The sequence below is a fragment of the Nicotiana sylvestris genome, chromosome 9 (assembly GCF_000393655.2).
Source record: "Nicotiana sylvestris chromosome 9, ASM39365v2, whole genome shotgun sequence".
NCBI lineage: Eukaryota > Viridiplantae > Streptophyta > Magnoliopsida > Solanales > Solanaceae > Nicotiana > Nicotiana sylvestris.
In genome coordinates, this window is record NC_091065.1 from 69,826,294 (window position 1) to 69,836,807 (window position 10,514).

Sequence of the window (10,514 nt, forward strand, 5' to 3'; positions counted from 1 at the left end):
CTTGATCCTGTTTACCGAGGTACGTAGGCAGCTTAGAGTTTCATTCTAAGTTCAGTCGCACAAGTTCAAAAGATACATATTGCCCCAATTGTTGTCCGAGTGAAGTATGGAGGAATGCAAAATCAAGCTGAAATGCCATACTCTTGTGGAACTTTGATCTCATTTGATTTAAAAGGGGCAACCCTCCATGGTAAATTGATATCTTCAAGTCCGTCGGTACTCAAGTTGAAGTCCCCAAGTTGAAATCTTCAACTTCGTCGGTCTTCAAGTTGAAGTCTTCAAATTCGCCGATCTTCAAGTTGAAATATTTAGGCCCTCCAAGTCTCAAGGTTGAAGTCTTCAAGTCTGTCGGTCTTCAAGTTGAAGTCTTCAAATTCGTCGGTCTTAAAGTTGAAATATTTAACCCCCCAAGTTGAAGTCTTCAAGTTCGTCGGTCTTCAAGTTTCAGTCTTCAAATTCACCGAGCTTAAATTTGAATTGTTTAAGCCCTCTGAATCTTCGAGTTGAAGTCTGCAAAGTCCGCCAAATCTTCAAAGTTTTCCAAGTGTTCAAGTCGATGTCGTCTTCAAGTTGAAGCTTTATAACTTTCCAATCTTAAGGTGGACATATAAGTCCCTTTGCACCTTAAGTTGGCCTCTTCGTGGGTTTGTCCTTAAAAGGAACTATAACTTTCCAATCTTAAGGTGGACATATGAGTCCCTTTGCACCTTAAGTTGGCCTCGCCGATAGTTTGGGCCACATTGAGAGTAATCTCTCCTGTAGTCGGGCTACTTTGAGAGTAATCTCTCCAAGAATCGGGCCATTTTGAGAGTAATCTCTCCAAGAATTGGGCCACATTTTGAGAGTAATCTCTCCAAGAATTGGGCCACATTGAGAGTAATCTCTCCAAGAATCGGGCCATTTTGAGAGTAATCTCTCCAAGAATCGGGCCATTTTGAGAGTAATCTCTCCAAGAATCGGGCCATTTTGAGAGTAATCTCTCCAAGAATCGGGCCACATTGAGAGTAATTTCTCCAAGAATCGGGCCATTTTGAGAGTAATCTCTCCAAGAATTGGGTCACATCGAGAGTAATCTCTCCAAGAATCGGGCGATTTTGAGAGTAATCTCTCCAAGAATTGGGCCACATTGAGAGTAATCTCTCCAAGAATCGGGAAAGGATGAATACTCATCCCCTCACACCCCAAGATTATCTTCTTCATGCATGGATCATCTTGTTGAACAAGAACATATCTTTCTCGCTTGACCTACAAAAAAAAAGACAACAAAAAAGAAAGCACCAGAAAAGAAGAAGAAATTACCTTCGCGTTATTGCTTTCGAGTCCACGAAAATAGACTCAAGTGGCTTGCAAATACTGCGAATTGATGCTAACAAATACGAGCATATCAGTTTATATAGGCATGGCAAAGACGACATAAAAGAATAACTTCCGATGTGGGATCACTTGTTGAGGCGGCTCCAAGAAGTAGTTTCCAACTTGAACTGGAATGTAGTAATTTGACTACTGCTCGAATAGTAATATGCGTATTTCATAATTCAAGTAGGGGTCTAACTAAGCATTTGAATGAAGTTGGATTCTAAATGGAGATTGCACTATTTTTGAGAAACAATTCAAGACCAACGTGACTTGGTCTTGGACTCAAGTCCATGATAAGCAAAAAAGTCATGTTTACGTATATTTTGCCTAAGGGAATCCATGTGGTATTTGGATTCAAGAATTGTTTACTTAATCTTGAAAGCTGCATATTGAGAGGTAAACAAAAATATGACTTTCCTTGGAAAAAGAAAACAAAGGAGTGTTAGTCGTAATACTTCAATCCTTGTCTTTCAATATTTGACAAATATATCCGACAAGACTTGAAGTAGGGGACATTTGTAGGCGTATAAAATTTATTGAATTCAAATTCAATAAATTATATTTTAAATTCAAGATATATTGGTCCAAATAAATATATGGGCTAATATAATTGAATTAATTATATAAGTCCAATATATATGGATTAAATAAATAAGTCTTAATCCATTGGGCTAGCCCATTTAATTGGGCTAAAGTGATGAGCCCACTTCATTAAGCCCAAGATGTCATCTTCCTAGAGGCCTAGTTTGGTGCCACGTGTCAAATGGCGTGGCGCGCCAAGTCAAGCGGAAGAGCCAATAGGACCATACCACGTGTCAAAATGACAAGGCATGTCCAGTCGCGCTAAAAGGCCAATGAAATCGCGCCACGTGTGCAAGTGACATGTTCTGGCCAATCAAATGCAGCCATGTCACACTTCAATTTGATTGGTCGGAAAGAGTTTGTTCTTATCACAACTCTTCCCTTCCACAACTATAAATAGGGGTCTTCATAACTCAGAAAGGACATCAGAAGTTATAACAAGAAGCAAGAAAGAGCTCGTGGATCAAACGCTACAAATTCCTCCACAAGTTTCAGGCTTCAAGTTCAAGTTCAAGAAATCAAGTGCAAGTTCAAGAACGAAGAACAAATCAAGGTCAAGTTCAAGCAATCAAGCTCAAGCTCAAGAACAAGATTATCGTTCGAGACAACAAATACATATTCAAGATCAAGCTCAAAGGCCCTTAAATTTATTTACTATTGAAAAGAAGAATCAGAGGATTCATAGAGATTGTACACTCAAATATTTGAAATAAAATACTACGATTGTTGCGATATTTTTCGGTCTTGATTTTATTTTCTCGACCCAAATTTATTGTCTACAATTTCACTTCACGATTAGTATAGTGCATCAGAAAAATGAGGAAAGAGAAGAAGAGAAAAAAAGGTAAAGGGTGTAACTAAATTTTTCAATTGAAGGCACTAATAATGGATTTGGAGCCTTTTAAGGTGTAATGTATATATTTTGTAAACAAAACTTGTGTAGGTAGGGTAGTTTACTAAACATGAACATTTAGAGTAATAAAGTTTTCAATAGTGTATAGAAATGAAAAAATTCCTTTTTGTAATTGTTGTTGGTGTAGTACTTCTAAAATATTTTAAAAATATTTGGCCAAACTAATTACGTTTGTTAGTAAGTCCATAAAATTAGAGGAATAATTATATTTTTGGGCTGTTCTAAAAATAATAGCAGAAAAATATATATATATTATATGTTTAATATAATTATACGTATAATATACATATTAATAATATATAATAAGTATAAATTGTAAAAAAGAAAAATTAAATCATTCGGGCCTGCATGCATGCGTGTTAGTGGCCACTGGTTCCAAGCAGCGTGCAACATCTGGATCGGAGTCGGCACCATAGCGAAACTAATGATAGGTACGCCATTGTGTTGTTCCTTTGTTTTGATAGAAAGACGATAACTGCAGCAATCACTGTTGGCACTGACTTCTGTCCACGTGTACTGCTTCTTTCCACTCTTCATCACTTATTTCAGCCATCTGTCCTCTTTTCCTAATGCTGCTAACGTTCATCTTGCTATACACAAACTTCTTTTATCATCAATATCAACATTTCAGTTTAAATAATAACAGCTTATTAATTTATAAATTCAACTCTGACATTTACTAGTATTTATTTAGCTATTTTTAATCAGCTAGTAAGCAGTTAAAAAAAATAAAAAATGCATATATAAAAGGTTTACACGAGTGGATATAAATAGTGGATCCGCCTTCTTTCAATATCATTCCGTCACCAGAAATTTTTCTGGACCCTTGTTGTTCCCGAGTCTAGTTCCTTCTACCTTGCACTCTCTTCTCAATAGTAAACGCTATAATCGGATCACATGGCTTCCCAAGAGCTGAAACACAGAATTACCAAAGGAGGACAAGAAGAAGAAAAGGAAGTTGTCCAAACAGCAGAACACAAAGATAGAGAAATGGACAGAAGCAGCAAAACAACAAGAAGACAGAAAGCCAAACGTGGCCTCAAATCTTTGGGAATCGCCTTGACCTTACCTTTGCTATTAACCCTTTTAGACATCTCTTTCTTTGGGTCCAGTTACCAGTACGTTTCAATGGAGAAACCCTTTTGGATCCCACGTTTGTGGGCTTTGCACTTAGCTTGTTTGGGTTCTGCTTTTCTGATGGGCCTTTCTGCTTGGCTTGTTTGGGCTGACGGTGGATTTCATCGCCAGCCTATGGCTATGCTCTTGTACTTAAGCCAATTGGGGTTGAGTTTGGCTTGGGATCCTGTGGTGTTTAAGGTTGGAGCTACTAAGATTGGGTTGGTTTTGTGCATGGCTTTGTTTGGAGTGTTGATTGCTTGTGCTAGGGCTTTTAAAAGCGTGAATCCTATAGCAGGGGATCTGGTAAAACCATGCCTTGGATGGGCTGTGCTTCTGAGCCTCGCAAATCTTAAGCTTGTATACCACTAGGAATCATGTAGATGCTATACGCACTTGTTCTTTTGCCTGTAATGTAATTTAGATTTACTTGTATTCTCTATTTGCTGCTTTATATTTTACATTCTAAAATGCATGGAATGAAAGATCTTAATTTTCATGGCAGAGATCGCGCTCTAACTAGTCGCAGTAATTTTGTGACATGTTCTCCTTGTTTGATTGATGAGTTATTCTTTTTTATTCGCAGTACGTACGAGGTATTTCGCTCTTCTTTTTTTTAGGGTAAAAAGAGAGAAAAATAGCGATACCATTAATTCATGAATCGCGGGAAAAAAAATAGTGTCAGTGGAGTAAGAATGTAAGAATGTTTTGCAGGGCCAGGTAGTAAATTCTTGAACGAGTTCTTCAAAACATCGCAAATACTGGAAATTTCCTGGGAGAACCTGAGCCTTTAAGTTTCAAGCATGATCCTTACCTAGTACCAGGACAGGTGTTCCCAAGTAAAATGTACAGAGATCAGCGGAAAATGCTTGTTAATTCATGTTCATCATCATATCAGAAACTTAGAAGCAAGACGAATAATATATAGGCTGAGCTGCTGCCTTGGCACTAAAATATGTGTAATGGTTGAGGAACAATTATCAGAACAGGGAACTTAAATCAGGGGATCTCCCAAGCTCAGGCCCGAGCAAGAAAATGACCTTGAGCAACGGTGTCATAGCACTAAATTCTAGTCAGTGCGGCAGAGCTTCCTAAGTGTCACAGAAATTCTCCTCTTCTGATCAATCTCTTGGCCTTCCCATTTTTGAAACCCAGGCTTTCGGTTTATCTCATGCTTCCAAAGGTAGCGTGCTTCTCCCCACATCAAAATAAGACATCCCGGGATCAAGAGCAAAGGTACTTTTTGTGGTGGATCTTGGTCTCTGCATGTTTCATTCTCGACTCGAGTAAAATGCATCACGCAGGATGACTCCAGAGATACGATAGCAATTCCATCCTCAAAGCGCATTAGATCAACATGTGGACAGATACCCTGTTATAAAGCAATGCCATCTCATTACCAGGATACCACTAAAATGAGAATTAACGGGTGATGCTAAATCAACTAAGCCTATCAATCTAAAATCCAATGCGGTCAAAGTTGTTGACGAGAAAATCATGCTTAATTAATATTGCTTGTCGATCTAAAATCCAATACAGTTCGAATATGATAGTAATAAAAATCACTCCAGAATTTGCAGTAATATTTTGACTCAAATAGAAGAAAAAGAGAAGAATAATAAAAATCACTCCAGAATTTGCAGTAATATTTTGACTCAAATAGAAGAAAAAGAGAAGAAATCATGACATCACTGTCCAGTATAAAAGAAAATTAAAAGGCACTAGTAAGAAGATTAAGATTAAAAAGACTACGCACACTATATGAGAATGTTAGTCCTTTGCCCAAAAAAGAAAAAAATATTACCATTTGGAAAGACTGAAAGGAAAGATGATGTTTTAATAACAGCTAAGCCTAGATGTTAATACCAGCTCGTGTTACTTATAGCATATCCACAGCAGAGAGGCATCTTATCCTAAAAGTTTCCAGCTTCACAGTCTATTATTCTTTTGCCTGGGAACAGATCAAAGTTGTTCAATCATTACACAAACTTTTGTTCGTACGGTCATATAAGTGCTATGGCTGAAATCTGATTGACTAGACTTTGAGAAACAAATTCCAGTATGTCAGAATACTAGTGTAGGAAAGCTCTCCTCTACTAGATATTTATTCAATTTCTTTGACTGACTTAGTTCATTGCTACGAGAATCTATATCATACTAATAAGCTTCACTTCATAAACCAGAACCCTGTTTATACTTCTTAACCGTCTAGCACGCATTTCTCGATTTGTGCATGTCATCCTTGCGCAACGAGAGAGGGATTGTGGGTCTAACGAGAGGTAGGAGAAGGCCAAAGAAGTATTGGTGAGAAATGATTAGACAGGATAGGACATATTTTCAGCTTACCAAGGACATGACCCTAGATACAAGGATCTGGATGTCGATGATAAGAATAGAAGGTTAGTAGGTAGTAGAGTTTGGGAAACCATATATGCACCATCATTCCATTCTCGTATTATTTTTATTCTTCGTTTTATATTATTACATATTCTTACCCTTGCTTCAGTTGTTGTATTATTACTGTTCTTGTTTTTCTTTTCCAAAACTGTTGAAAAAATATTTTAACAACCTCTCTACCTTCACAAGGCAGCGATAAAGTCTGTGCACACGCTATCCTCCCCAGACCCCACAGTACGGGAATACACTGTTTGTTGTTGTTGTATCCTTGCGCAAGGGCCCATATACTAGTCTTCTCTGTATCGTTTCAATTTTATCGGATGTCCAAGGAGCGACTCGTAACCGTCAAGCATGCATTTGGTAGACTGCACATAGTACCACAAAATCATAATACAATATCTAGGGATTTTACACCAATTACCAAGATTTGTAACAATATTTAATGCGTTGATCCTTTTTGTTGGCATCTTATACTGCATCTTCTAACTTGATGGTTCTACTAGTTGAACAGTTAGTAGCATTTTAGCTGCACAATGGTACTGTGGTAAAACACTGATCGATGAAAAAACAGTTCTGTGAAAGGATAAAACCGCACCTCACCTGGTCGATACATGTTAACTATAAGTTGATCAAATAGAGGTTTCCTCCATAACAGATCTTGTGGAAAGATACACGCTTCCTTGCCCTTTTCACAGTTATCCAACTCTGCAACACAATTATCGAAAAGAATCGCCTCATGGATAGAGCTGGAGAGCTCAACTGCCCACTCTGGTAGGTCACCAAACCTCATAGCCTGCAGGGGAGGAAAATACATGTGATCAAGTGCATCGATAAATGACTCTAGGTTAAAATAGTCGAACAGTTTGAACCCATTAAGAGAAATGCAAAAATTCATTGTTGGTTGAAATTTTTCGTAACCTAGTCACATAATCAAAGGAAAAGAAAGTGTTAAACAGAACCTTCTGGTCTTTGTCCTTCTCAGAGATAACTGGAGGACAAACTTTTTCATAGTTCAACTACATGCCAGATATGCTTTGTAGTATTTTTCTATTTTTTATCTGTTTTTCGACAAAAAGAGAATGAGATTACTTTGAAGAACTATTATTACATGGAGAATGGAGAGTCTAAAGTTTTTGAATTTCGAATGAAAGAATTGGTTTGATGCACATGGTAGAAATAACCTACGAATTCACCACTTGTACTGACTTGTGCATCCATTCACTAACTTCAGAGAGAAGTGTCATAAAAAAAAGTGCAGCCCAGTACACAAAGCATCTCACATTCATGCAGTGTTTGGGGAAGGATCGCACCCCTTAGGTGTGATGTAGACAGTCTATCCTAATGCAAGCATTAATAGTTACTTTCACGGTTCGAACCGGTGACCTATACGGAGACAACTTTACCTTTGCTCCAAGACTCCCCTTCAGCAAAGTGTCATAAGTACAGCTGACTTACCCCCAAATACAATACCCGACATGTTTCTTCTCCCTTGAGTAGCAGTGGTATAAATTCTCAACTTAAGATTTAGGGACACTAAATTCAAAAGTTCACATTTTTACATAAAAATCACAGGAAACATCTTATTTCAAATGAAACATAAAGGGTCATTTTCTACACAATTCAAGCACACAAGTATGCAAATTAAAGATTTAACTTGGAAATAGCACTAGTGAGTAACTATATCCTTCAGCCAAATGACACATGAGTAAGCTTTTAAATCACACTTAATTAAAAGGAATAAGTGTACTATAAAAGAATGCGGTGAAGGTTTGAGGATCCAACAAGACCTGATTGCTTGAGGATTGAGCAAACCATTCTTCTGCAGCCACAATAGAGTCAAGAAGCAAAAGTAAGAGCTTTGATGTAAAATAGGAGTAATAGGTTCAGTTGGACCCACATAATACGCCTTATATATTACTACCTTTTTGGATTGATGATAACAACTTTGATTGTTGATCAGGAGATAGGAAGTCTTTGCACAACCAGAGACCATCAATTTCACTGATTTTTTCCCAGTCATGACTTTCTCCAAACACTGACCCGGTTAGGGCTTTTCCATTATCCCGATTCTCTACACAGTGAGAATGGACAAGCTGTTGTTCTTCGCCTTCGCTGTCTGATGACTCGCCAAACGCTTCCGTTAGAATCGTCTTCAGCTGCTCTTCCATATTATTGTTCTTAAAATCTGATTCTCTTCCAGTTCAATTTTGCCTTGCTGTTTGCACAGTTCCAGTTTCAATTTTTTTTTTCAATTTTTGGGTGAGTTAAAAGATTTCTATTTCCGGAAGTTGTCCTTTTTGGCCACTTTAAATTTTTCTACCAGTAATATGCAATAATACATATTTTGTTACGAAATAAAAGTGATAATAGTAGAAAGGAATGATTCTTTCTTCATTTCAAAGTGTCATTCTTTAGGTTCATGAATGATCCTATTTATAGATGCTATTGCATTATTACATAATTTTCTAAATCTAGTTGAGTCCCAAAATCAACACAAATCTAGACATAAAGACAAATCTTGATATGACAAGATTTCCAAATTTCAAGTTGGACATCCACCTTCTGTGCAAGTGGATTTATATAACTTTCCCCCAATTGGATGTCGATTAAAAGATAATAGTGTCTCGTTAAAACTTTACTAAGAAAAAAAAAGTCTAGTGAAAGAAAAAGAGTACACATATCTTGTAATATCTTGTAGTACACACTAAGAGCTGTCTTATTAAAAACCTTGCCAGGAAAATTTAATTGGGACAAAATCTTGGTCAAGGAAAAAAGAGTATAGCACGTATTTCTCCCCCTAATGAAAATTCTATTTGATATCTCAACGATGACACATTCCAATCCTATATCTCAATTTATCAAATGTTGATGTCGCTTATGCCTTAGTGAACAAGTCTGCCAAATTATCACTTGAACGAACTTGTTGAACATCTAATTCACTATTCTTTTGAAGATCGTGCGTGAAAAAATATTTTGGTGAAATGTGCTTTGTTCGGTCTCCTTTATATATCCCCTTTTTAGTTGAGCTATACATGAAGCATTATCTTCATACAATATTATTGGAATATCCTTTCCTCATAAAAGACCACATATCCGGATATACTAAGTTATTGATCTCAACCAAACGCATTCTCGACTCACTTCACAAATAGCTACTATCTCTTCATGATTTGAAGAAGTTGCAACCATCGTTTATTTTCTTGAACGCCGTGATATGGCAGTACCTTCACATGTGAATAAATAGCATGTTTGAGATCGACTCTTATGTGGATCAGACAAATATCCTGCATCTGCATAACCAATTAGTTGTGACCTAGATTCATTTGAGTAAAATAATCTTATATCAATGGTCCCTCGGAGATATCTGAAGAGATGCTTAATACCATTACAGTATATTTGTGTTGGGGAAGAACTAAGTCTTGCTAACAAGCTCACAAAGAAAATTATATCTGGTCGAACATTATTAGCAAGATATATTAATGCCCCAATGGCATTAAGATATGGTAATTCAGCACCTAGAAGCTCTTTATCATTTTCATGAGGGCGAAATAGATCTTTATCTATATCAAACAATCTCACAACCATCAGGGTACTTAACAGATATGCATTATCATATAAAAGCGCTTCAAAATAGTTTTAGTGTATGTTGATTGATGGACAAATATTTCATTTTTCGAATGCTCAATTTGTAATCCAAGATAAAATCGTCTTTTCAAAATCTTTCATTTCAAATTCTTTATTCAAACATTCTACTCCCTTTGGAAGTTCTTCAGAATTCCAATTATATTCACGTCATCAACATACACAACTATTATGATAAATTTAGATCCAAATCCTTTTATAATAACAAAAGGGCAAATTGGGACATATATGTACCATTCTTTCAATAGGTATTCACTAAGGCGATTATACTACATGCTCCCTGATGCTTCAATTCATATAAGGATTTCTGAAGCTTTATCGAACAAGTTTTCTGGGAATCTTTGTATGTTATCGGCACTTTGAATCCTTCTGGGATTTTCATAAAAATTTTGTTGTCCAGTGAGCCACATAAATAGGCCGTGACAACATCCATAAGATGCATATCCAGTTTTTATGTACTGCCAGACTGATAAGATACCTGAATGTGATTGTATCCACCACAGGAGAA

General features: G+C 36.8%; 2 protein-coding genes and 1 non-coding gene across 3 annotated transcripts; 1 reads left to right on the forward strand and 2 right to left on the reverse strand.

Annotated features, from left to right (window-relative positions):
- The first annotated feature begins 3,228 nt into the window (after nucleotides 1-3,228).
- On the forward strand, nucleotides 3,229-4,464 carry LOC104230715 (translocator protein homolog). Its single transcript, XM_009783591.2, has one exon. The coding sequence runs from the start codon at nucleotides 3,749-3,751 to the stop codon at nucleotides 4,337-4,339; it is 591 nt and encodes a 196-aa protein (XP_009781893.1). The 5' UTR covers nucleotides 3,229-3,748; the 3' UTR covers nucleotides 4,340-4,464.
- A 207-nt stretch (nucleotides 4,465-4,671) lies between these two features.
- Nucleotides 4,672-8,769, reverse strand: LOC104230716 (uncharacterized). Its single transcript, XM_009783592.2, has 4 exons — nucleotides 8,286-8,769; nucleotides 8,152-8,183; nucleotides 6,960-7,157; nucleotides 4,672-5,339 (listed from the first exon to the last, which is right to left on the reverse strand). Exons 1-4 carry the CDS (start codon nucleotides 8,530-8,532, stop codon nucleotides 5,037-5,039), a joined length of 780 nt encoding a protein of 259 aa, XP_009781894.1. The 5' UTR covers nucleotides 8,533-8,769; the 3' UTR covers nucleotides 4,672-5,036.
- LOC138878830 (U6 spliceosomal RNA) lies at nucleotides 6,595-6,700 on the reverse strand. The gene has a single exon (XR_011402604.1). It is a non-coding gene; the product is annotated as a U6 spliceosomal RNA (small nuclear RNA).
- Nucleotides 8,770-10,514: the final 1,745 nt, after the last annotated feature.

Bases quoted from the DNA above. Each gene is read 5' to 3' on its own strand.
- LOC104230716 (XM_009783592.2), bottom strand. From the start codon at position 8,532: ATGGAAGAGCAGCTGAAGACGATTCTAACGGAAGCGTTTGGCGAGTCA. The intron at 8,184-8,285 runs GTAGTAATATAT...TTGTGGCTGCAG, and splicing joins GTTATCATCAATCCAAAAAG to AAGAATGGTTTGCTCAATCC. The intron at 5,340-6,959 runs GTGCGGTTTTAT...GCTTTATAACAG, and splicing joins ACATGTATCGACCAGGTGAG to GGTATCTGTCCACATGTTGA.
- LOC104230715 (XM_009783591.2), top strand. From the start codon at position 3,749: ATGGCTTCCCAAGAGCTGAAACACAGAATTACCAAAGGAGGACAAGAA.